The sequence below is a fragment of the Leopardus geoffroyi genome, chromosome B3, assembly GCF_018350155.1.
Source record: "Leopardus geoffroyi isolate Oge1 chromosome B3, O.geoffroyi_Oge1_pat1.0, whole genome shotgun sequence".
NCBI lineage: Eukaryota > Metazoa > Chordata > Mammalia > Carnivora > Felidae > Leopardus > Leopardus geoffroyi.
Window position 1 is genome coordinate 42,421,049 of NC_059337.1, and position 27,475 is coordinate 42,448,523.

Genomic DNA, 27,475 nt, shown 5'->3' on the forward strand with positions numbered 1-27,475 from the left:
AGTGGAGTAAGCGTTTCCTGATAGCACTTCCAGCCTCACTCAGGACCACCGTCCTAACGTCCCGAAATAATCAATTATGTATGCTTCAAAAGTGGATATACTTAAAGTCTCCTGGAAGCTATTTTGATCTGAGATGCATTTGCTGCTCAAACTAAGAGGATCCTTCTTCACTGTATCCAGGTTCTAGAGACAGAGCACCACACACAGTATGTGTCCACAAAGAGACTTGAGAAGCATGTGGTAAGTGAATGAAGAAGGAATGAGTGAATGAACCCAGGACTATCGGGACAAGGCTTTTTCCACCTTATTGAATCTCTACAAATTACTAAAGATTTTTTTTCCTTAGTAATTGTTTTAAGAAAACTATTTCATTCTCTTGATCGTTTAAAATATTGGTCTTCAAATACTTTGATCAAGCCCCCCCCACATGTTAATAAATTATATGTGTATAATTATTGCTCAGTATGTCAAATACTGGTAAATCTTAATTTCTTTTTCTGTTTTTTTTTTTTTAGATAATAGTGACAACAACAGCAGTAAATAGTCACTGATTGATTGCTATGTGCCAGTATTACAAGGTGGGGAAACTGAGGCACAGAGAGGTTAATTAACTTGCTGAGGTCACCAAAAATTAGTTGATGGCAAGGCCAGAATGTGAATGCAGGTAGTTGGATTCCAGAGCCTATACTCCTAACCCTTACACTATATAAAACAACGTATTTAAAAGCTCTCAGTATCTTCCTCCCCAGGGGACAGTCTCGCTTGAGCCCCACTTTGAGGCTCATTGCTCCAGAGCAGTTGAGGTATGGATGACTCTAAGGCAAGAAACTTGTAAAATGTACAAATTCAGGCTCTCTGTCCAGGCACTCTTATTCAGTTGCTCAGAGGTGAGGCCCAGGAACCTGCATTCTGAATGCTCCCAGGTGACTTCAGCACAGATGGTCCTTGGACCTCTGGTTGAGAAACACAGCTCAAGATTTTTTTTTTTTTTTTTAACTGAGTATTATCCTAAAGCTCTGGAAATTTTTCTTTGGTGATTAAGGCACACTGTTCATATCAAGAATTCAAATCAGCTTCTAACCTTCTTCCCTTTCTCACGTATGACGCCTCTTGTTTCTATAAAGGGATTGCTACAGTGAGGAAAAATGAATTCATGCCAGAATTTCATGCTAATAACACATCAAACAGTACAGTACTGAGGTCTATCGGTAAGTAAGTCCTAGAGACAGAAACTTACTAATCCCTAACTCTGTTCTGTTGAGGACCTTGTTAAGGTGAATGCTCCCATGTAAGGTGTAAAAAGATTTCAGGGCAAAAAAGATACTATAAATGACCCCCCTGCCCTGCTCCCTGGAATAATTTTGCTGCCTGAATAGTTGAAGTTCACAAAATAATACCTGCAAGATGCAATCACTTATTGTGGCTAGAATTTACGTGGCACCAAGAAACTGATGACTCCCTGTCTCCCTTAAGGTTGTGAAACATGGACCATTGCTTGTCCCAGGGCATGGGAGCGGGGAGCCTGTAACCTACAATAGTTTAACGCAAGTCATGTGTAACTGGAAAGTGATAAACTAAGTCTAGGAGACAGTAGCTAAAAACGGTAAAAGCGAATCCCCATCAAGCAAATGGAATGGACGCCCCTGCCAGGAAACATGCCTAGCTGTGTTCAAGTCCTGGGTCATCCACAGGTCACACCCAGAAGTAAGGCATCTAAAGCTCCATTCCCAATGAGCTAACTGCTGGGACAGGGTCCACTTGCCTTCTGCGAGGCGGTACGTAGCTCTGCCAAGCTGGTGGCAAGGTTCTTGGCACATTGGCTCAGCTGCATGGCTGCAGCCTGGTCGCTCACAGTGGGCACCGCGGCTTTGGCGGAGGCCACCATCTTGCTTCCAGGCTGTAAAGGGAGGAGCAGAAAGTAAGACGACACCTGAGCAGCAAGAGTCCGAGAGCACAGACCAAACAACAAAGCCAGAACTTACTTTCCTCTATGACAAGGAAGAGTAAAATCATCAAATCATCTAGACTATCCCTGAAAACTGCCACCCCAATTCTAGGGTCAGGACATTCTAAGAATGTTAAAGAAAAAAGAAAGAAAGAAAAGAAAGAAAAAGAGAAGGAGAGAGAAAGAGAAAGAAAAGAGAAGAAAAGAGAAAGACAAGGAAAAGAAAGAAAAAGAGAAAGACAAAGAAAGAAAGAAAGAAAGAAAGAGAAAGAAAGAAAAGAAAAAAGAAAGAAAAAGAAAACAAAGAAAGAGAAAGAAAGAAAAGAAAAAACAAAGAAAAGAAAGAAGGAAAGAAAAGAAGAAAGGAAAGGAAAGAGAAGAAAAGAAGAGAAAAGAAAAGAAAAGAGAAAGAAAGAAAGAAAGAAAGACAGAAAGAAAGAAAAAGAAAGAAGTATGTGTCATTGAGAGGGGGAAAAATTAGGATACTGGCTTCAAATTTCCATTAAGACAGATTGCAGACAGAGTTTATTAAATACATTTCTTTGTGTTTCTTAGAATAGCTCTTTAATCTGTGTCTGAAATATACCTAACAGACTACTTTAAAAGATAAGGGCAGACAAAATAAAACAAAATGACCTGTCACATCACATCTCACTACCTAGGGTATAATTTCACTATGCATGGATGTCTCTGTGCAGGCCTATATATCTTCAAAAATAAGATCATCCTCTTTATTCTATTTTTCAAATTTTTTGTTTCACATATTCTATATTTTTAATAGCTGTATAGTATTTCAATGTATGCATCTATTAATATTTCTCAATCCTGTGTTGTTGGGCATATGTCCATTTTTTCCAGGGACATATGATAAACAGCTTTGTAGCTAAAATTTTTCACACATTCATTATTTTCTTTGTATAGAACTTTAAAAGTACAATCTCTGGACCGAAGAATATATACACTTTTAGGGGTTTTAATATAGATGTTATAAAAATTTCTCTTAGTAAAGCTGAAACAATTTAAGTGTCAGAAAATAAACATTAATGGCAGAAGTTAATACTTTTAATATCTAAATAACTCATGAGAATTCATTAAAAAAAACAGCCTGTGGGGTGTCTGGGGGGCTCAGTCAGTTAAGTGTCCAACTTCAGCTCAGTCATGATCTCACAGTTTGTGGGTTCAAGCCCTGCGACAGGCTCTGTGCTGACAGCTCAGAGCCTGGAGCCTGCTTCATATCCTGTGTCACCCTCTCTCCCTGTCCCTTCCCTGCTTGTGCTGTCTCTCAAAAATAAATAAATGTTAAAAAAAAAAAAAAACTTAAAAAAAAAAACCCAGCCTGAGATGTGAGTAGATAACTTCACATTATAACAACAACCGGAACATGAAATATTTAGCATTGTGACTATCAAGGAAATGCAAAAATCAGACGGTAAGAACTTCACTGAGAAATTATCAACGAAGTATTTTTTAAATGCTTGAATTCCCAACTTGGAAAAGATGTATTGGAAAATGTGCTCCACGTACTGCTACATGGAAATTTAGACGCATTCAGCCTTCCAGAAGGACAATTTTACAACACGTGTGAATGAACTTGAAAATGTAGCAACTTTCTGGTCAATTCTATTTCTACTTCTTTCTTTCTTTTTTTTTTTTTTTAATTTTTAATGTTTACTTATTTCTGAGAGAGAGGGAAACAGACAGACAGAGTGCGAGCAGGGTAGGGGCACAGAGAGAGGGAGACACAGAATCTGAAGCAGGCTCCGGGCTCTGAGCTGTCAGCACAGAGCCTGACACAGGGCTCAAACTCACAGATGGCAAGATCATGACCTGAGCAGAAGTCAGACACTTAACCAACAGAGCCACCTAGGTGCCCCCATTTCTACTTATTTCTAACTCTGCCTTATTTTTGTAACTATGTGATGTGTCTATGATAGCAAAATTCAAAGAACGAAAGAAAAAGGAAATCTAAGAGCGGCGATAGAGTGGACCCTGGAACATGTCTACATGGCTCTATCATACTACCCTAGAAGCCTTCCCGCAGTGGGGACAATACAACTGGCTCCAGGCCCTCCAACCATCTGAATGAAAAGGTAAGCACCTGTCCAAGTCACAATTCTCAATGTCCCAAAGATAAAAATAAGCCATTGGCAATCCTACTTCCAGGAATTTATCCTTAGGAAATAATTCAACAGGGTTACAAAGGTAGAGCGCAGATAAAGACCTTTATCCCATCATCGGTTGTTTATGACGGCAAGTAATTGAAAACAACCTGTATGCCTAGGGGTGATAAAATAGCTAAACAAAGGAGAGCCACAGCTGTATGTTAAATGCTCATAATATAAATGTTAACATAAAAATCAAAGAGTCTCTACACAATAAATCCCAATTAAAAAATGTATACATAAAATACGTATGTCTGCATGTAGGTATAACGTGAGGAGATAACATTAAAACTTTCGCGTTCTGTCTCTGCATGTTGCAGTCAGGACACTTGAAAAATTAACCCAACAGATGTATCACTGGGTCCTGTAGTGACAGGTTCAACTAGAAAGGGACAGGGAAGAACATCACCTGATCACTGGAACTGTTCAAGAGATACAAGCAGACAGAAGTGCTGAGGGATTTGAAGACAAGAAGTAGGTAAAGAGGGAGTTTTCCCACCACTTTTCTCATTTTGTTTTCTTTAAAATGAATCTACCCCTTAGCCCACAAAGACTGCCGACACTTAACTAATTGTACAATCGGCATATGAAAAGATCACAACTTCAGAGAAGATGCACTCAACACTTCTTTTTTCCTTGTACACGGATAATAGCATTAGACTCTCTGGAAACCGGCAAACTTCGAGCTCTATCTAGTACCAGGCTGTTCAACAACACTTGCAACTTATTACATGTTTTCCCTCACAGAGGAGAAATAAAGATGAGCCTCCCAAGAAAAATGGATTATGGGCTATCTCCCAGGGCAATTTCCCTGCATATTAGCATTTTGCTTTGCCAAGCTAAATCCACCTCTCCTGCAAATGGAAATTCAAAGGGAAGGCCTTCCAAGGTCTGCTTACTGCAAAAACTTCTCTGTGGCTGTGACACTGGGTAATTCTTCTCCTTAAGGATTAAGGGCACCTCCTACCTCCATGGGGGACTCTGAGTGTGACCAAGGCGAATGCTCCTGTTACCTGGAGGAAGTTCTGGCTGGAGATGATGAGAGCCAGCTGGGCGCTAAGGTCTTCAGCTTGGGCTTGGCTTCCTCTCACCCCCTGGACCAGCTGAGGGATGTGATCAGCGACTGCCTATAGGAAGCAAGGAAAATTAAAACAGAGCACACTCGGCACAGCCAATTACCAAAAAAGGGTGGAAAATGACACCAGTGATGGATGTTTTGGGGATGCGCTATTCCACGTGAGCAATGCTTATCACAAGCCTTGGATTTACCTAGCACTTTTAAGCTAGCTGGGTCCTTACCAACAATGAATCCTAACCCAGTGCCTCTGGGTAGCTGTTTCCCACACACGCTCGACCCTCAGCTCCTCATACCTTTAGGCACGGTACGAATCTCTATAAGGTGGTCTTAAAGGCATTTGCCCACTTGCAACTAATACCAATGTGGCTAATGACCACTTATAAAGCTTAACAGCCAAGGATCAAAAAGTCTCTACAATTCACAGGCAGAGAAACCCAAGTCACAATGCCCAACGAGAAGAAACTAAGAGAACTACTCAAGGGCCAGCATAGGTCAGTGCTTTGATTCCTCACTTAGCAGGGATGCATTCTGTCCATCACCTTTCATTGCCACCATGGGTCTTCTTTGATTAAGTAGCCCTCTCATTTCTCAAACTGGAAACCCCAATGCCCAGGGTGGAGGAAGCAGCAGCAGTTTCTGAGGTGAGACCACGTCAAGAAACAATTTCCCACAATGCCCTAGGAGACCAGCCTGCTACCTTTTCTGGGTTTGCTCCTCAGTGAGCACTCCTCATCTGACCGACCAGGTCCTCAAAGGTCATAGCACACAGTGGCCCCTACTGCTGAAGAAGGTCCCAAGTGTACCCCAGTCTGGCGACCTATTTTTTTCTTTTTTTTGAACCCATTCCAGCAAAGGTTAAAACGAATATTTCCCAGAGATTTTCCTCAGATCCTCTTGAGGATCGCTGGCTCCCGTAGTCTGGTCCACTCTCCCCTCTGCACTGCAAGCTGATCAACAGTGGTTTCCTTCCTGACAGTGACAGACAGACACTGAGTATCTCCAGTCTCCGCAAAAAGGGGCGGGGGGTGTTTCAACCTGTAGTATTTTCCTGGACATGAGGAGCAAGCGCTCGTGAAGAAGGGTTTCCTCACCCACGCCGGCGGCTGAATGGAGGCTCTAACAGAAAACACCCTCTCCTCCTCTGTGGGGGCCTGGCTCACAGAAAAACCCCGTCTTTCTGCATACAGTCCCGAGGACAGGGCCCTACTCCAGGGCTGAGACTTCTCTGCCAGAGTGCATTCGTTTCTTGGTGAGGGGCTGGCCTCAGAGAACCTAGACTCAGGACGTGGAGGGCTCTGGGTGGTTCTCAGAAGCAAAGCCATTTCTGAGGTGGAAATGGCAACACCACTCACAGGTGAACCGTTTCACAGAGGAGATGTGAAAAAGCAGACTGAGCGCAGTCAACTCCCAGAACCTTAACACAAGTACACCTGCCCACCCAGCCCCCGCTGCTGACCGCAAAGACCTTTGGGAGACTCCAGTCAGACACACTGCCAACACAAGGGCAGTAGCTACGCAATTCCGAGTCGTGTCTGGTAACTTTCAGGGGTCTCCTGGGAGAGCAGACCCCCTGGGCCCTCAGAAGTGGCAACAAAGGTATTCACTGTACCCTTTGCAGTACGTTGGAGTCAACATGCCATCAAGGCCCGGGTCTCAGAAAAAAACATGCAAGAACAGAAAGCCCCAAAGCACATCATCACTGAGGCCAGACAGGGTAGCATCAATCCTTAGGGTGCCATCAGTGCAAAGCAGGAAATCAACTCTCCTCCCAGCAAGCACTGAAGCTGAAGGCCCACCTCTCACGGGGAAAGAGGCACTCTGGAAATTCAATGCTTCATTACTATTGCAGAGCCCTAAAATGGCCTGGTCATTGATCCTCCTTGATTCGGTCTCTTGAAAACAAAGAAAATCTAGGCAAAGGAAAGACAATGCTGGAAAAAGCATCATACTCTCCTTCCAAACAGAGGGCATCCACTTAGACAAAAACCAGATGTGTGTGCGTGTGTGTGTGTGCGTGCATGTGTGTGTACCTGGAACACAGGAGCTGGAGCAAACTGCATTAGGGGCCCAGATGATTAGTCTTAACTGAATTATCTGGGCACTTGGCCTTGTAATGCTATCAGGGGGGTCTCCAGCAGATCTGGTGCTCGGGCGGCTGCAACCTCACCTTGCAGCTCTGAACCAGCTGTTGCTGGGCGGCGGGGTTCTTGTTGGACACGGCCGCGTTCTGGGAGGCGGCGATGGTCTGTGTGGCGGCGGCTGCGGCCTGCTTAGCTGCCACCTGGAGGACAGAGCGACGGTAGGTGAGCGGGGCCATCGCACACACACGCACATTTATATCTGCCCTACCATTAAGAGGCTGGCACAGAACAGCTGCACTCGTAGAAGAAAGAGGACTCCAGGCCCAGACTCTGCCTCCTGAATGCCACTGACGAGCCTCGTCTAACAATCGCCCTGTTATCTCCATTGGTTTACATTCCCTGGGACCAGAGAGAAAGACAGTCACACTTGATAGCTCAAGTTCCGGTGTTCATTTGTCTTTCTCAAAAAGAGAAGGGACCATTAATTCCATGACCACGATGGCACTGATAAGCGGCATCCAGTCTAAATGTTTTGGGGGAAACATTTTCTTCCCCGAAAGCAGCAGAAACGCTGGTGTGCTCATGGCTTTCCTCTTGCCACCTGTGTGAAGCCTTCCTTCAGAAAGGCCTGGGCTTCCCCACCAGAGTACTTAAGTGGGTTTGCTCGCTCCCATCCCCCTGGAAGGAGGCTGGTTTTGTTTCTGGATCCACCAGACCATACGGAGGGATTCCTCAGACAGGCAGATTCTTGGCCTCCAACCTCCCAAATTTTGGTGTAAGAGTCTCCTGTATGCCTTTGTGAGAGAAACTTGTTTTCTTAGAGTTTGCACCTAGTGCTATTTCCTACCCCCCTCACCTCCCCCACCAAACAGATTGTTCTGAAAATGACAAAATATTTCTTATTGTTCCATCCACACCTGTCCACCGAAGCCGGATCCCCATTCTTCACTCTTTCCAAGGTTCTATTTTCTACTGGAAGTCCTGAAAGAGTCACTGTCTCTGACAAAATATGTATGGAATTTTTAGCTAAAGGTCCTTTCTGAACATGGGCAACCCTTAACACCAGGGGAAAAAAGTTCCTATTTCCTGCTGCAAAAAAAAAAAAAAAAAAAAAAAAATTGAAATCTATTCAAGAATGTTAAATGCAGGGGCCCCTGTTTGGCTCAGTCAGTTAAGCATCCAGCTTCGGCTCAGGTCTTGATCTCACCGTTTGTGAGTTTGAGCCCCACGTTGGGCTCTGTGATGACAGCTCAGAGCCTGGAGCCTGCTTCGGATTCTGTGTCTCCTTCTCTCCCTCTGCCCCTCCCTGGCTCATGCTCTGTCTCTCTCTCAAAAAATAAATAAACATTAAAAAGAAAAAAAAAGAATGCTCAACTCAGAAAAGGCTTTGCTTACTGAGAACATGAGCTGAAGTTGTTTTTCGAATATACCGTTAGTGTGCCATTGAACCTAAATGTACCAGGTGCCTAAACCAACATTTCACATTGTTTCTAAGTCCCTTAACCAATAAACTAGATCGTCAATCTTGATTTAGCCTCCTTTTTATGGGCAATGCCTTATTAATTTGGTTATTCTTTCTTTAAAAATTTTTTTAAATGTTCATTTTTGAGAGAGAGAGAGAGAGAGCGCAAGAGAGCGTGAGCAAGCTGGGGAGAGGCAGAGAGAGAGGGAGACACAGAACCCGAAGCAGGCTCCAGGCTCCGAGCTGTCAGCACAGAGCCCTACGCAGGGCTCGAACTCACAAACTGTGAGATGATGACCCACTATGGAGTCAGATGCTCAACCGACTGAGCCGCCCAGGCGCCCCATGTTATTCTTTCAGATAACTCTTGGCAACCTAAAATAGACATTCTAAGAAACCAGTCTCTTTACCCACCTCCAATCTGTTGACAATTTTTTTCTTGATAGCATTCTGGGCAGCGGCGTTGGTTGCCACACGGAGACCTTCCGCAGCTTCTCTCAGTCTCTGCTGCTGGTCTTCATTCTCAGGATTGGCCGCAGCCCCCTGAGAAGGAGAAAACAGAGATGCTGAGAGGTCCAGAGGACAGCACGCCACAGATGCTGAACTCATGCCTTGAATTTTACTTTTTCCCGGTAACACAAAAGATCTGGAAGAGAAAGCAAATGCTTCGAGCAGTATCTTTACAATAAAGATGTTTATCTCCTAACGACAAAAAATCTACTGGGGATGTTTCAAAGCTGTACCAGTAAACAGTAGAAATCCAATGGCAAAAATTAAACACTTGAGATCATAGCCTTGGCCATCCACGTAAATTGACTTGTGGTCAGCTATCCATGGTTTAAAAGGTGTTAACATAAATCTCCCCCATGCCCCAATCACTCGGGGAGAATTTTCTATTAACTGGCAGGACAGACGCTTGTCACTATGGAAAGATTTTCCTGTCTTGTGGCACTGGGTTTATGTGAACAGGCTGAGAATATACTATAGACACAGGGGAAGGGGTAGAGGGACCAGGGGGCCTGGGAATGCCATCCCCAATACTATAAGGAAATGTTGTTCAGAAAAGACCATGCCTAGAAAGACTGAGTTGGAAAGTATAGCAAAGGAGAAATGGTACTCAACTATACTTAAGTAATGAGAGATATCCCATGTCCCTGATCATGGCAGGGCAAGAGAAAGTCACCATGCACAGCCCATGGCCACCCTGTGTTGCTGTAGGTTCAAGTGTCTGAGGAATGCAAATGGATTTTATTTATTTTTAAAGTTTATTTATTTTGAAGGAAGGAGGGGCAAGAGACAGAGGGAGAGAGACTCCCAAGCAGGCCCAGTGCTCAGCATTGCGCCCAACGTGGGGCTTGATCCCATGAACAGTGAGATCATGATCTGAGATCGGGAGTCAGACACTTAACCGACTGAGCCACTCAGGCCCCTCAAAATGGATTTTATTTAGATGGGTGGGATTCTGAAGTAGGGAAAAGACTAAAGGTAACGTAGGAAGAGGATATAACTTCACTGCATACTAATTCAACCAAGACTTAAAGCACATCCAACCTTCCTCTCCCACCTGCAAGAGAAGCAGCAATCAAGATGTTTCTCAGAGTCTGGATATTCTGTGACCGGTTCTAAATGTATAGGGATGAATGAGTTTCTTTTCATCAACACTTTAGGGTGATAATATTTGCTCATAAGGCAGGGACAAAAACAGAAAGAAACTCACCAATCATTGAAAATCAATTTTCAAATGTCTCCATTTTTCAAATGGCCAACTTGCCAAATTGACCATTTACAAGAACCCGTTTGTTTGTTTGTTTTTAACTATTTATAAAAGGGATGGGGATTCATCCTGGCTGCAACAGTTTTAACATCTGTGACAGAAGTGTTCTGGCAATCCTTCAAAGGGAATCTTCCACTCTTTCAAACTGTAACCACTTTAAGTAGCCTTGATTTTGTGTTTCAGTAACTAAAAAAACCTCTATTTTTGCATCTCACATGTGAAAGATTGTTTCAGCTACTTTTGTCTTCTTTTGCGAGTTTAGGAAAATCATTTTATTCTTTTGGTCATCAGGTGTTTAGACCACTCCTATGCGAGCCTTCCTTTGGTATTTTGAGCAGCAGAAAACCATTTCTGCTCTTGACTCTCAAGCGGGCATCTGGATCCTTCCTTAGCAACGTCTCTTTCATGAGGAATGTACATTAGATATGCGGTACTAATCTTGGTCTGGAATCTTGGTTACTGATTATGAAATGTATTTTTTTTCTACACATTAAATATATTTCTTGGAGCTCTAACAGGTTCTTCAGCTTTGAACAAAATCCAGCAAATGAAAATAGTGTCGTGAAGACAAAGTCACCACACTTAACTACAAGAATTTATGAAACCACTTAACATTGTCCCATCTGATATAAATCATTAAAAATAAATACCTAAAAGAAACAAATTTCCAGTAACTTGGTGCATTAAGGTCTGGTGAGCGTTGTGCATCTAGAAACCAATGGTGCACACTGGCCCTGGCTCAATCTTGAGTATGTGATGGTAGGCAAAATCTTTTTGAGTTTTAATTTTCCCCTTTGTAAAACAAGGGTTGATTAGATTTTACACTAAGGTTCTTTTCAGTCTATCATTTTTTGTGAACGTGAAGGTTTGCTTAAAATAGCTATGTTTAAGGGCACCTGGGTGGCTCAGTTAAGGGTCCGACTCTTGATTTCAGCCTAGATCATGATCCTGGTCTTGAGATCAAGCTCTGCATCCACGATGAGCAAGGAGCCTACTTGGGATTTTCTCTTTCTCTCTGCTCCACTCCCCTAGTTGCTTGCGTGCTTGCATTCTTGTTTTCTCTCTCTCTCTTTCTCTCTCTCTCTCTCTCTCAAAATAAACAAATAAATAAACTTTAAAATAGCTATGTGTAGGGGTTCCTGGGTGGCTCAGATGGTTAAGTGTCTGACTTTGGCTCAGGTCATGATCTCGTGGTTCACAAGTTCAAGCCTGGTGTTGGACTCTGTGCTGACAGCTTGGAGCCTGGAGCCTGCTTCAGATTCTCTGTCTCCCCCTCTCTCTGCCCCTCCCCCGATTATACTCTGCCTCTCTCTCAAAAATAAACATTAACAAAATTTAAAAAAAAAAAGAAGAGCTATGTTTAGACTTAGAAATACAAGGGGCAGAACTTGTAAAAACCATAAAGAAATTAACCATTGCACAAAACCGTCATATATATTTTTGGCTAAAAGGGATGGTTAATGGCCTAACTTCTCAGCTGAAACAGGGCTCAGGGGACAGAGGAAGCAAATTCAGACGCTGCCTCTCCTTGGGTTACTCTTCATCCTATTCGTGTTACCTCCAAGAAATCACAGTCCCTCAGGAACTACAAGGGTGAGTCAGTCGAGGAAGGTCTACGTAATTCACTGTGTGTCATAACATATTAAGAATTCACATACAAGGTATTCTATTGGAGGCTGGGGAGATAGGATAAGATGTGGAGACTTTCAATGAATCTTACATGCATAGAAACACATTAAACGTGTTATCTGAGAGTACGAAACTGAAGATGCTTTTTATTTTATTTATATTTATATGCATTTTCTATCATTTCCACCAAAAATGTATGCTAGTTGCCTAATAACCAAAAAAGGAACATAGAAAAATACAGCCTTATCCATTTAATACAGTTCTCACCTAGAGGGAGGCATCAGAATCCCTTGTGGAACATACTTGCGCAGTCCCACCAGTGACCTTGTGAATCAGGAGGGGTGGAACAGAGACACGTTCCATTGTAATGTTTCATGGGCAGGGCGGAGCGGGGAAGGGGGGAGGGGGCTCTGAAACAGAGCCCTGGGATAAGAATCACTGGCTTTTAGAAGCATCATGCTAATGCATTACCGTCAAAAAGCAGAAAAGCTGACTCTTAACTCTTCATTCAAGCTGTTATATAACATTCAAGACTGCTACTGGCATTTGAAGAACAGTGAGGCAGGAAGCACTCTACTATGCAAAATCTTGACAGGTTAGTTGAGAAGTCAAATGGAGGGCAAAGTAATACTAAGGTTGCGGGCAAAAAACAGGCCTAAGTGACTCTGCTGTTCAAGATCTCAAGTTTAAATTCACCACCATTTGCAATAAGCCGATGGCGATAACCCAATGGCGAAAGAGTGCGCAGTAAGCAGGAACTGTGTTGGCCACAGCTGAGTCAGCCCTGCTCCCCTTAAAGACTGTTATTCTCGTGTCCCATGCCCTTCTCCTTTCCCACTGGAACAAGGTTAAACGTTACAAAACCATATAGGTTTGAAACAACAAAAATGCACACTCAGCTGGCCATTCTTTATTTTCAGGGCACCTTCCAAATCCTAACTCTTAATAATGTTCACTTTTCAAAAGAACAGATCCAACATGATACCTTTGCAGCTTCCACCATGCGAGCAGTGGAATCAGCCAAGAGTTTTGCTGCTGCCAGGAGCTTCTTTGAATTCTCCATGTCGATTTCAGCTTCTGCATCTGACCTCATGGCGTTGACAAGGTCTGAGGTGGCCTGGGCCAGGACCCGGGCCTGGCGCACCATTTCACCTACGGGATGGGATTGAGGAGGCCATCTGTTTGTCTGCTTTCTAAAGCTCAAAAGCAGCACACAGTCCAGTCTCCACTCCTCTAGCAAGAGGGACAGAAAGAAGGGAGACCACAAGTTCCTGTCCTAAGCAAGGCTTATGTCCTTAGACCCAGGACTGAAAATACTCCCTATGGCTACTAGGATCGTATACCCCAAACCCATCCAAGTTCCATCTTGAACAGAGAGGGGTAAATAGGACACAACTAAGCAAAGGGGAACTCTTTACAAACAGAAGGCAGGGAACAAAATTATGTGGATTTGTTACGTGATTTAATAAATATTTATCTAGTGAATATCATTTAGCTCAAGAATCACTGACCCAAAACTCCTTAAATTCTGCATAATGGCAAAAAATTATCTCTAAACTTTGAAAGAATTTGTATGTTACCTAACTCCAGATGAATAGTATCACAAGATCCCCTGTATCTGTGTCATTTGGCTCTCACTAATAAGAAGCACAGACCCCAGATTCATGCTCAATTGCTAAGATTTGTCTTGGCTGAGTTTTCCCTATCAATTTTCTGTTTGCTCACTCTTTTCTTCCAGGCACCAGTTTTGATCTTGTTATTAGTAGTTGTTGGGTTTTACTGTACTGTGATTTTACTGAAATCTACTTTAGAAGTAGGAAGGATGGAAGAGTAAATGTTTAAAATAAAACTACTCAAATGTAAGGGAATTTTTCCTCTCCCAAAGGTCATTTGAGAAGGATGCTGCACCACTGTAACATTAAGGGGGAAACAAAGCTTTCATAAAAAATCAAAATGTGCTAAATTCAAGGTATCGTGGATTGGATCCTGGGACAATAAAAGGGCATGAGTGGAAAAACTGGTGAAATCTGAATAATGTCCGCAGTTAACGGTTATGCACCAAAGCTAATCTAGTTCGGACAAATGTGCCATGGGTGCCATGGGAAGATGCTAAAAATGAGGGCAATTGGGAAGGGTATATAAGAACTTTCTGTATTACCTCTACTTTTTTCCTGTAGATGTGAAAATATTCCAAAATAAAGCATCTATTAAAAAAGAAAGACAACAAACAACAACAACAACAAAATCCAAATCGTGTAGAGTACTCCTATTTTCTTAAATCACATAAGGAAGATACAGAAAAGTTCAAGTTTTTGTCTGTTTCCAATACTTGCTATAAAATATGGCTCTGTGCTGACAAGGAAGTAGGGAAACAAACATCTTACAAACTACCGGTAGGGTCACAAAGTGTAGAACCTTTCTGGAGAGCAAGTCCATATGTAGAAAAAAAATCGTACGTATATATTGGCCCAGAAGTTCCACTAATTACATAGATCCCCAAAAGTAAACCAAGATACTTTTATAAAAATAGTTATTGTAATAATATTTTTGTTAAAGTAAAACTAAGAAGCAAACAAAAAAACTTGGAAACCACCTAGATGTGCTTCAAGATCATGAGTTAAGTAAATTATCCTAGAATTCCATTCAGTAGAATATTATGCTGCCATTAAAAAGATGAGTGTATAGGTCAACATGAAAAAGATCTGTAAGACACATTAAAAGAAAAAGGTTTAAGAGTATAAATAATGCAATTTCATTTATATGAAAACGAAGCGCTATGCGCACATGCGTGCAAACATACACAAACATGTGACTGTAGGAAGACTGAAAATTTCTGGAAACGTAAAACAGAAATCAGTGAGTTGCCAAATCTGGAGATTTAGATGGGATAGGGATGGGCTGGATCTCAGGAGACTTACCTTTCAACTAATAGACTGAAAGCTACATATTTTTAAATTTTTTGTGCATCCTGACATTTGACATCTTAAAGAAACCTTGCTGGCTAGAGACACTGCCCTTCTGAAGGCTAGCCAATTCTTAGAGATAGCCAAAGTCCAGCCAGGAGCACGCCTTTGATATGCAAACTGACCTTAGCTTAGAACCACATCCCCTCTATCTGGCCAGTACCCTCCTGGAGGCAATATCCCTGGCCTCAATCATCCTATGGCCCGATGCCAGGCAACTGAGGATCGCTTGTAGAGCACAGAGCCTGCTGAAGATTTTCAAACTAAGCAGCCCCAAGCGGTTTCCCCTGCCCTGCCTTCCCAACGAAAATCCCAAAAAAGAATAGAGCTTAAGCTACTCCCCTCACTCCTGTCTTCTGCGACCTGACCAAACCCTTGTGACCAAACCCCTGTGACCCTGCAGGCATGTGGTAGCTTTCTCTTTGGGACTTGAGAGCAGAATACATTTTTCCTTCCAAGCTTCAGGCTTATCTCCTCCTGTGGCTACCTTGACTTTACCAGGCCAAATCCAACATGGAGGTTTTTGACCAAAAGGAATTTGCTAAGAATTTGCTAAAAAGCCTAATTAACTCTTTAAGGGCTGCTATGGATGGGCAAACCGGGAGACTTCCATCTTTCTCCCAGGCTCAGTAACGAAGTCTCTGACAGAAGCTCATGACACCTTGCCCTTGACAGGTGACCGTCACCTTTCTTGTTACAATGATGACCATCGGGGAACCCCAAGCTGACCCGTCCACCCAAGCATCGCCCCTCACCAGCATCTCCCATGGAGCTGAAGATGCTCTCGGTGACACACATGATGGTGTCGGTGGCCTGGTCGTAGCGGCCGATGGGCTCGCCTCGGCTGGCAAACTGTCGCACGTGCTGCAGGAGATCGTGCAGGGCCTGGCTGACCACGCTGGCCGCCGCGCTGACCTGCTTCAGGAGCTCGCTGTCGTCGGTGGCAGCCTGGCAGGCACGGACACAGTTCTCCACCGAGCGGTCCACGAGCTTCCCTGCTTCGATCAGCTGCTCCTGGCACACGGGGGAGCTGATGGTGGGGCTCACCACCTATAGGGAGACAGAAGCAGGTCCTGGGCACCAAGGGTCAGCTCTCAGTCCCCACCCCACACTAGCATTTCCACCGAGGCCCTTCCTGCGCAGGGCCTTGGGTCCTTACTCAGAGCACCAGGGTTTAAAGTGTACCATCACTGAGATTTCTTCTACCTCACAATTTCACCCTATCTTGGTGGTTTTTGATGCCCGACAATTGTTATCTTCACTGGTGATATGTAACTATCGTACGAACTACTTCCACAGAGAGAAATTTCTGGTGTTTATGGCATAGCTTCTCCTTTTAGGAACCTCTAGGTTGAGTCCTCTGACTTAGGATAACAAGACTAACAGGATTGTATTTCTTTTCCAGAGGTACTTGGAACTCTGTACCTCGAGGTACTTTAAAGAACAGGGGGATTCTGTCCGTTTTTCTGTGGGTACTTTAACAGTGTACAAGGGAGGTAGGAGCGATACCATCAACACATCTGCCTGACACTGCAAATCCCACCAGAGGATAGGAAATGGCGGGCTAAGCTAGTCACGGATCTATAGAATACGATAGGTCATCAAGTTGAGAAATGGACACATCCCGTCTTCTGATGCATCAACACGCAATGGTGCCGAAAGGATACGTGAAACCAGACAGGCCTGAGATAACCCCAGTTCTGCCACTTAATGATTTCTGTGGCCGCAAGCTACTTACGAAGCCTTAGAGAACTCAGTTTTCCTTCCGTAAACTGGGGATGATATGCTGAACAAGGTCAAGTTCAACACCTGGAGTGTGCACATCGTGAGTGACAACAATGAACTCAATCCTGATTACCGTCACTCTTGCACTGTGCAGTGCAAAAGGGCTCCCCCAGATGTGCACATTATTTACAAACCCATTCGTGACACTGTACTGCCTTCTTGTACAAAGCAAGAACCCTTGGTGTGCAGGTGTAAACAGGACACACTGAGAATTTCAAGGGGGACACATGGCAGTTTTCAAGTAGAAATGGCAACGAGACACCGAGACGTCCCAGTGCCTGAGGACTTGGGGAAAGAACTTGGGATGAAAGCACAATTGGGCAGTTATTGCCAAAATCCGGTGGTGTCACCTTGGAGACAATACCTAAGCAAGCTCTAAGCCTCAGACAGTTTAAACAAATTCTGCCTGTTTTCCCCCAGTGACTGGGGGCAAACAAGAGCACATGACACTTTGAAGAAAGGACCAGGGGTGCCAGTTGGCTTACCTTGGCGCACGCCACCAGCTGAGAGGTAGAAAGGGCACATTGGGTGGCAGCGGCAATCACCCTGTTCTGTAGGACCGTGTCTTCAGCTACTTGGGCGACATTCTTCGCCTTTAATACCAACATGGCGGCAGCATTGGCTACAGCTTTGGCCAAACTCATTAAAACGTCCTATTTAGAAAGAGAATTAAATAAACAAAAAAACAGGCATTTACTATTTTTTTTTATCACCCTTCACAGCCTAGAAATAAAATGCGGTGTCTGATGAAACATTTTATTGACATTCCATTTGAACTTTTTTTTTTTCCAGTACTTCATGAGAATATTCTTTCCATTTCTTTTTCTGAAATGTCAACTTACCTTAGATGTAATTCAAAAAAGAGACTTGCATCCTAGCTACATAGTCTCCTATGCATTAAGGAACAAAGATTTAAATCTAGAATAGGTTGATTTGAGGGGAGAGTTTGTATTTTAACCACTGATTCACATTCATGTACTTCAACACCGAAAGTCTTAAGTCTCTTGAATATGTGATTGAGGCAGTAGATCAGGAAAAGCTGGAAATCTATCCAGATGCCATAAATACAACATACTGTAGGAAGGATAGAATTCATGGCCTCCAAGTCATCATGCCCTGCTGTCACGCAAAAATTTATCATTTGGATTTCCATTTTGCACAAAGATCCAAGCTACTATCAAAAATTCAGCCACATCTCTGCCTCCAGAGGGCAATGTTGGACATGCACAGACATTACCTACAGCTCAAGAGCCAAGGAGTGCTCTGAACGTAAGTTATTCTCAGTGTTCCGTAGTCTTCTGGACAAGAATTAAATTATTATGAAAAGTGGAAAGGGAGCCTACATAAATAAACTAGCTATAAGCTACGACCTCACTGAAGATGCAAGGAGCTTTGAGCCTTTCTGTATCAGTTCATGCTTCAACTCAACAAAAAGGCACTCTGTCTGCAGGGTGGAGAATCCTTTGATTCAGCCCACCAGATATGTCACCCATCTGTGTGGCCTGAAGAATAATCACTGTTACATTTAATTTGCTTCCTTTCTTTGAATAGTGAAGGTAGTTTATTTGGTTTGGAAATGCCTTCCCAAACATATCCCAAATATATGAGCCATTTTTATTTTGAACGAACATGTCCAGGCTTTCTCCCAGAGGAAATGTGGTCAGTAGTCTTTATTAATTCATCAGATAATGAAAAGCACTTTTGATTCTGAATGCAAAGGGCACCCAAAGAGTCTTTACAAGAAGACATTTTACAGGAAGATATACTGAAAGGGGTGTTCACCCTGTACAATTTTACACAGAGCAAAAACTACATGCTATCCAGGCAAATCAGAAACCCATAAAATGACCACATATGCAGATTTTAAAATGGACAAAAACAAACAGTCTTAAAGGAACAGTTTAGTTCAGTCTTTATCTTTCTTTTTTTAAAAGGTTTGTTGAATGTCCAAGGAAAAAGCAAGGCCTGAGGTGCCAAAAAGTGAAGATGCTTTTGGGATCTGACTGGCACTTGTTGGCCACATAACTTTTGGGAATTGCTCCCAACATGGCCCAAGTTACAGTTCTTGAGCACCTATTTCAATGCTCAGTGCACACTCAACTTGAATGTCACAAATTATTCACAAGATTAAAAAAAAAAAAATCTTTCCAAAGTAGGTCACAGTATTCTTTTGCTTGATATGAATTCGTCTTTTCACACAGGGACCAAGATTTGGTCATGTAGGCTCACGATTGTTCTAAAGGGCTTTGTTAGACTCATTTAAAGAAATCCTGTTCTTCCTATTAATTTTGTCCAAAAAAAATACAGTTAGAAAAAGAACGTGATACTACAGCTACAGTTGCTGACAAGGCCTTTGTCAAACCTTTCAACAAGACCCCTATTATGTAGCCCGTGTAAAATAAATCTTTGTTAACTCTGGGAACATGCAGTACATTGAGAACCCAAGAAAAGCTCTGAGATAAGATCTCAAGAATCAGAAAAATAGTGCATAAGAAATCCAATGTCAGAAAGCCAGGGGCTACTCATAACTCCAAGAGGTTACAGGATCACCTTACTACACTGATGTTTGCCTAGAGACCTTACAGAAATGGAAAGCAGTAAAGTAAGGCCTTTCACTGGTAAGAAAGTCTGCAGGACCTTACTGTGAACGTGAACCTGCTTTCCTAGCACCTCTAAATAGAAACAAACGACAGGGAGCAGAGTTGGCATTTATACATGACAGTGTGACAGTCTGCCAAAGAGAGAAAGAAAAGAGGGAAAGGCTTCAACAATACAAGGATGCATGAAAGATCTCAGGAAGAACTGTGACTTGCTTCTCCACCTTGCCAAACACTCTGGGGAAAGCAGTAATATTTTTGAGGAAAGAAAGTTGACCACCTCAAGATAATGAAGCCTAGTACACCAACAGCTGAATCTCATACTCACCCAATTCCTAAGTAGGTCCCTGCCTACCAAGAATTACCTGTGCTAATAAAACAATCAATGCCCAAGACAAGCGCAGTTGGGGGGTTTAGCCAAGGCCAAGCCAGGATAGGGTGTTTGCTTGAATTTAGTGGGATATATTTATGTGGTCTGGAGTAAATTCTCTTTCAAGTTAAGTCGTTACTGGCCATCCCAGCCTAGAAATGGCTTCCAAGAATACTGTAACCACCCATTATGGGTCTCACCCTCCAGCATGACTTGTGTTTAAGCACTGACTGTCTTATCGCATTGTAGACAGAACATGAATGAGTCCTATGGTCCCAGCATCGCAACTATGTGCAAAGTAGGAGACAGCTACATCTACGGATGCAGGTACACATTCCATGTATCCCAACATGTACAACCCTGTCTTAGTGTAACTGATGCATCTTGTGTAGATGCAGTTTGGTAGTTACGGATGGAATGGCAAGCTGAATCGGCACTCGTGAATTAAGAAACTTGAACGCTACTGTAAAGCTGAATGATCTTTTTCCTCTGAATGCTGTGTGATTCCCTGACAGTAAACCTGACATGGGATTTGGAATAGGGCCTCTTCCAGAGAACCTGGGCTCGAACCATTAGGTTTCAACAGAATGGAGTTATGTACTACTCAAAATGAGGACGTCAGAGAAGGAGAAAGGCATGGAGGGCATGTGCCCACGAGTATGTGAGAAGCCCAGCTCATCGTAGCCCGAAGCTCCCCTCATCTGTGGTGGCTGGAAACAGAGGCAGACAAGCTGAGCTCCAGTCTGAGCTGGCAGCACATCAAGCCAGCTGCCAACAGTGGCTACAGCTGTGCACCAGAGGACAAACAGCACATATCCTTGGTATTGAACACGAGTGACAAAAAAAAAAAAGGCTTTCCCGTCATGCTGGTTTGGGCTATGACACAGACAACAGATCCACCTCTGGATACAAAGTGGGGGTGGGGGGGCACCAAAGCTACCTGTGAGTGCAGTGTATGGGAGTCCACACTCTTTCTCCCATGGGGATTCTGGGCTCATTTACTTAAAAACTGCTCCCAGAAGATGAAACAAGCCTGGCCATGAGTCGATGATTACAGAGGTTGGATGGTAGACACAAGGGAGTTCAGGACATTATTCCCTCCACTTTTGTGTTTAATGAACGCCCGGCATCCAGACTAGCAAGAATAGCTAAGTAAGTGCTTTACAGTGATGATGCGGGATACGTAAGTGAAAGGAGTTTTTTAGTTGAAAATTTCTTTAAAAAAATTAACAGTGACCTCATCCCCAACGTAAGCTATCTCAGTCTTATTCTTGACAGCCCACTGAAGATCTGGTTTTTCACACATTCTCCCCATTTGGGTCTAGACCATCGCTTAGACTCCTTTCCAAAATTATGGGTTGCAGATATCTTACTTGGAATCGCTCATCAGTCTCATTCTCTCCGATCTGTCTCAGAAGATCCCCACTGGCTTGTCCGATGCTTCCAGCAGCAGTCAAAACTGTCTGTCGAGGCTACAACAAAGAGCACACACTGGTTGGAACGAAAATGCAGTTCCTCCAAAGTGCCATCAGACAGCTAACCCCTCAGGATTGGCTCACCTACAAGAGAGTCTCAGACCGTCCGCCAGATGGGAGACCTAAATACCCTGGTACAATCTGTGCAAGGAAGGGCCTGATGTCTTATAAACCAGCAACAGGTAGATAGACTTGCAATGTTCAATCAATGAGTTTTGCTCGGCGGGTAGGGAGGTGATAGGCACTTTATGGAAATTAGGGCACAAACTTGTATCCCCTTTAAATGTGTATTGACCATATGTGTTAGCTTCTGAAGTTGTATCTGATCAAGTACCCCGGGGTGAGGGGAAAGGGAAATTTCCTACTAAGAGCTCAACCAATCCCAAAAGTTGAACTACAGATTCCGTACCCAGTTCACCAACTCTAAGCCCCACAGTTTGGTAACATGCCCCATCAAGATGGAAGGAACAGCTCAGGGAGCAACAGCCCTGTAGCACTCAAGGTGGCACCTGCCACCCAGAACCTGGGTGACCGTGTGCCCCAGGAGCTCACCTCTCCGGAAGTAGGCTGCACAGCTTTCAGCAAGTCCGACACTGCCCCCGCGAGGGTCCTCGCGGCTCTGAGCAAGTCCTCCCCACTGCCCACTTCGTCGTCCATCAAGGCTGCCAAAAGCTTCACGCCCTTGGACATCTCCGTCAGGTTGGAAGAAATGGTGGTGATTGCACATCCCACTGCTGTGTAGTCGGTGTCTGCAGGGTCACCTGGGACAGAGAAGGGAGGGTGGTGAAGGGTGAGGAGAGCCCAGATGGGCGATGGCATCAGCCCTCACTGTGCAGGAGTCGGACACAAAGCTGGATGCAAACAGGGAGACACATGGCTTCCTGTCTCCGAGGTGCTGCCCCTCCCAAATCTTTTGCCCCAAGGCCTCCTAAGCTGAAATACTGAGCACGAGCACTGGCATAGTCCCCAGGTCTTGGCATCCCATGGCACTTTCCGTCAGGTCCGTGTCAGCAGCTTATGCCGGTCAGTTCTGTTCCTGAAGCACTGAAATGCTGCATCATGAGGCCAAGACATTTCTGGGCTCTCACCTGATAGCGCAAGGTGGGAGTCACGCTGTGCCACAAGACAGAAGGAGGCCCACGTGATGGGTCTATTCATCCAAAGCCAGTTTTAGACTGTAAGCCCCAGAAGGGAGACACTAGTCTCCATACACTGTGAGGCACGTCCATCATGCTGATGAACAAGGAGGAGAGCTACGTAAGTGCTTTTCGAAGGATGCATGATATCTATGGAAAGGAATGAGATGTTCCCCACCTTTCTCCTGGGTCAGTGCAAAAAACTGCGTGAAGCACTCAGTGTGCCTAAAAATAGACCAGCCTCTCATTACACGAAAATCTGTTGTTTCAATCCAAGAAGAGTCCTTTTTTTAAGAAGCCAACCACAACACATCACAAAGCCCTCAGAGACTTACCGGCAGTGAGGTTAACTACTGAAGCTGTTCCAGCTGTGATCGCATCGACCTGGGAGTGGATTTCGTGTTTGGATTCATCGACTTTATTCTGAACCCATACCCGGGACGCCTGCAAAAGCAGACAAGCCCATGACACAGTCACTACAGGCATGGGATTGCCCAGGACACCAGAGAGGTCATGCTATAAAACAATACCAAGATTTTGTCTGTACTCTGGTTACTGGGCCGGCACCAAAGAGCCCCACAAGTCAGCCATGCCCTTCACAGGCCTCTTGCTCATTCACTGATGCTGGATGGCATGGGAGTTCTCCAGGTTTCTTCCACTGCTTTCTCTGTAGCTTTCAGGATCTTAGAAAAATTCTACATGGTTTTCTTTAGGTAAATTCAGTAAAAAATAAGAATAATTAATGTCTCGTGATAATATTGCACATCAGCACGAACAACTGTTGATAATTTCCACCTACACTTTTAGTGAGCAGGGTGAGAATTAGGGTATTTCAGCTCATGGGTGTTCTCTGTCAGCAGAAAATTTGTCTTTTATTAACAACATGAATGGGGTGTAGATGCAACACCTGTTCTGGAAGGACCTGGGGGTGGGTGGGTTAAGACCTCTCTTCTAGACCCAGTTCTAACACTAACAAGAGACATGACCTTGGGCAAACAGCATCTATGTCCTGTGCCTCCTGTTTCTTCTACTGTAGGAATTCAATGGTCTTTAAAAACCTTTCCAGATCTTCGACTTTATGTTCACTGGAAGCTATAAATAGCAAATTCTCTATTTCCTGGCATTTCTGGGGTTAGCCAATAAATGATCGTTTACATTCATAAGGATGACCCTGTGGTAACATCAGATGCTGACTTGCTTCCCAAAACATCCCCAAAATATTCATCGAGATTTAGGATATGTCTAGCACTAATATTTTTTTGTATACTAGTTCTTTAAAAATTGGTAAAGCAACAATGTTAAGTCCAAATATTTTATATTTTTAAAAAAAAAAATTGTGTTGCTTTGAGAGAGTGTCAGCATGGGAGGGGCAGAGAGCGAGGGAGACAGGATCCAAAGCACGAACCATGAGATCATGACCCGCACCAAAGTCAGAGGCTTAAGAGACAGAACCACCCAGGTGCCCCAAGTCCAAATATTTTAAAACTATCTCACAATAGTGCTGGATATGGCAGGGTGTCTGCCTTATGTATTTTTACTCTGGAGTTTCCCCTTGCAAAATGTTTAATGATTTCAGGTACTTGGGAGACAAAACACTGAGTACAATTGCACCTGCAGGTATACAAGTATGCAAGTGAGAAAACACAGTGCGCAGGAACGACTTACAGGGCAGTTATGCTTGCTGGCCAACGTGAGGCTAAATACTGCACTTGGCTCTGGGCTATGATGGCCCTGTCAGTCCTAACTCGGTGGTTTTCAGTCATGACTGCCCATTAGAACCACCTGGGGAGATGAAAAAAGCAGGCCCTGCCCTCAATGACATGGATTGATTTGGGCCTCAGCCTTTAGCCTCAAAGCTAAAGTTTGAACCAACTTTAAGCTCCTACAGATAACTGGAATATGCAAAGCAGGGCAGAGAATGGCAGTGCTAGTCCTTCAGCAACTTTCATGTGCACATCAAACAGCTGGGACCTCCACTAACATGAGTTTCCTGATTCAGAGGGTTGGGATAAGGCCCCAGATTCCACACCTCTCAAGAGATCTTACGTACTGCCAATGCCACTGGTCCATGGGCCACCATTTGAGTAGGGACAGGCCAGAGAATTTCGTGCAGCAGCACCTACAGAAAGGCAGCTATTTACCCCGCCCTACTGAAAAGCTGAACACTAAGGCAGTGGTTCTGGAAGCACAGTCCTCAGATAGCAGCAGAGCACCTGAGGACTTGTTGCAAATGCAAAGCCTCAGGCCCTTCCCCAGACCTACTGAGTGAGAAAAAAAAAGACAAGGAGCTCAACAATGTGTTTTAACAAGCCTTTCCAGGTGACTGATGCAAGCTAACGTCTGAGAAGCACTGACCTAACAGCTAATACTTCTTGAACTCGGTGTGTTAGGTAGTGTGCTAAGAATGCCACACACGACGGGATTACCATGTCTTCACAAGGACCCCGTGCACGTATGACAAAACGGAGGCTTAGAGAGACTTAGTTGCCTGGATTCACATAGACACTAGCAGTGGAGCTGGGATTTGAGTCCAGATCACTTGATTCCAGAGTTCAAGTTCTTGGCCCCACGATTCTCTTCCTGTGGGTACCACCCCACTACAAAGCTTCAATATAGTGAAAACAAAAAAGCAAAAAAAACCAAACCCTAGGTTTCCACTTCCCCTTATTGGAGGTGAATGCAGACAGAATGCAACACCCAGCTTTTTTGCCAGGGCAGAGACACGGAACTGACAACCATGAATAATACTTACCATATCCTGGCCTAGGGGTGGCAGTGAATCCAGCTCGCTGAGGTCATCCTGGGCCTGCTGGACAGCGTGCATGCTTGTGTTGATGGTCCCCATGAGAGCCTGCTGGGCCGAGGTCTGCAAAGGCAGATGACCACAGGGCAGTCATACCTTGGCTGCTGGAACTGACACTACCCTTTATACAAAACAAGGCCAAACTGAACTCTGGGCTCAAGAAAGAGTGGCTCACGGTGGGTCTCAACAACCCCAACCGCGTCCCATTTCAAGCAAGGGGCTGATTGTATCAACAGAATGCTTGATATGGGTGTTTGCAATAGAGAGGTTATGATCAGGAGCGTATGGAGCTTAATTAGGTGACAAAAAGCCCAGAAAGAATTCTTGCAGGGAAGCTACCCTACTCTGAGTACTGAGGACAAAAGATCTCAAACATAGGAAACACACGTTACACACAGAACTATTCTTAGTAAATAAGGACAGATTCCACCCAAAACCCATAGTCAACGTGCTTCTTCAGAGTCAAATTTCTTCTGAGCTTATAGGCTTTTCAGCTCTTAAAAAGTTCTTCCCCAGAAGCACATGATTCCTTGAGAAGGCAGACCAGACCAGCAGCAGGAGAAGAAGCAACAATTCACTCAGGGCAAAGTGTGGATCACTACAGACCTGGTCTATTTCTAAGACCTTCTAAGGGGTACCTGGGCTAGTTAGCAGCTTGATGCTGTGAAGGCAGGGAACCAGGGTTCTATAGCTCTGAAACACCAGTCATGTGGAGAGGTCATGGCTGTTCTCCAGCCCCAGAGGACACCTGTGATCAGGGAGTTACTAACCCACCTCCTTCCCTCCTTCCTTCCTATTTATTTGAGAGAGAGAGAGAGAGAGAGAGAGAGACAGACAGACAGACACGGGGAGAGAGAGAATCCCAAGCAGGCTCCAGGCCATCAGCGCACAGCCCCATGCCAGTCCATCTCACAAACCATGACATCATGACCTGAGCTGAAATCAAGAGTTGGACGCTTCACCAACTGAGCCCCCCCAGGTGCCCCGAAGCATCTGGTTTAACAGGAGCACCGGGGAGTCAGGCGTCAGGACGGCACAGCTGAAGAGCCATGGCTCAGATGGGAGTTAGTGAGAACACGATGACACACACAAGCTATCACCAGGGCTGGTGTCCCCCCACCGCACATCAGAGGTGGCGCACTGACGTGCAGGGCAAGCGTGGGGGAAGTCTCACCAGCGGGGGCATGTGGCCTCGGTGCATCTGCCCAACCATGACCTGCTGTTGCGGGGAGGGCATGCTGCCAACGTTGAAGGTCTCGGGCCCACTGGAGCCTGAGCGCATCACGGCGGGCAGTGCCACGGAGCTGTGTTCCACCTTTCCAGTCCGATTGAACTGCTGCTGCAAGATGGTAGACCTGCAGGGGACAAGGGTCTGGTCACTGGGAGGTGGCCGCTCGCAGGGAGTGTAATGATAAGATAGCATAAGCGCCACAGCAGTTTGCTGCGTTACGCTGTGGAGGTCAATTCAAAAGAGACATGCACAGACAGGACTGTGAATGAAGTGATACTCAAATACCCTGAAGAACCCGGAACCTTTTTTTTTTTTTTTTAAGTTTATTTATTTATTTTGAGAGTGGGCAGGAGGGGAAGAGAGAGAGAGAATGATATTCCCAGGCAGGCTCTACACCATCAGCATGGAGCCTGATGTGGAGCTCGAAGTCACAAACCGTGACATCATCACCTGAGCTGAAACCAAGAGATAGACGCTTAACCCACTGAGCCGCCCAGGCTCCCCGAACCCTGCATCTTTTTATAATTATTACTATAAATAACCATTCCCAACGGATTCATGATATAATGCAACTAGTCCTTCTTAAAGAATTCCATGCCCCTCCCCGCTCCCCTCCCCGGCCGCCCAAACCAACACAGAGATATTCTTCTAACAACGATGTTCCAGGTCTAAGAAAAAGTTTAGGATACAGTGACCTATTAGTTGGTAAGTCCTACCTGAAAGAGCATTCATTCAACAAATATCTACCATGGGCCAGGTTCTATTCTAAGCACTGGAGACACAGGTCACTTAGTCTTCTTGGTTGAAGGGGGAAGTGTAGAAAGGAACTAAAAGAAAATCTCCCACAGCTTCTCTCTCCTTCCCCAGGTCCAAGGCCACTGACCACAGAAGGTGTTTAAACACCTTTGGAGCCTTGATGATATGACAGACTTTGGCACCTCCTCCAGAGGACTTCACCCAAAGTCTGGGAAGATTCCTAGGATA

At 44.4% G+C, this 27,475-nt stretch overlaps 1 protein-coding gene across 13 annotated transcripts in view; it reads right to left on the reverse strand.

The window, feature by feature from the left end:
• The window catches only part of TLN2 (talin 2), a 437,549-nt gene that overhangs the window by 127,880 nt on the left and 282,194 nt on the right, over positions 1-27,475 (reverse strand). For all 13 annotated transcript variants that reach the window (XM_045449534.1, XM_045449533.1, XM_045449530.1 and 10 more), the window contains 12 exons: positions 26,435-26,615; positions 25,210-25,323; positions 22,793-22,901; positions 21,874-22,082; positions 21,220-21,318; positions 17,365-17,532; positions 15,850-16,144; positions 13,117-13,283; positions 9,143-9,271; positions 7,353-7,466; positions 5,121-5,234; positions 1,763-1,897 (listed from right to left, as the gene is read on the reverse strand). In XM_045449534.1, the coding sequence (XP_045305490.1) occupies positions 1,763-1,897; positions 5,121-5,234; positions 7,353-7,466; positions 9,143-9,271; positions 13,117-13,283; positions 15,850-16,144; positions 17,365-17,532; positions 21,220-21,318; positions 21,874-22,082; positions 22,793-22,901; positions 25,210-25,323; positions 26,435-26,615 (1,834 nt within the window). The remainder of the gene's footprint in view (positions 1-1,762; positions 1,898-5,120; positions 5,235-7,352; positions 7,467-9,142; positions 9,272-13,116; positions 13,284-15,849; positions 16,145-17,364; positions 17,533-21,219; positions 21,319-21,873; positions 22,083-22,792; positions 22,902-25,209; positions 25,324-26,434; positions 26,616-27,475) is intronic.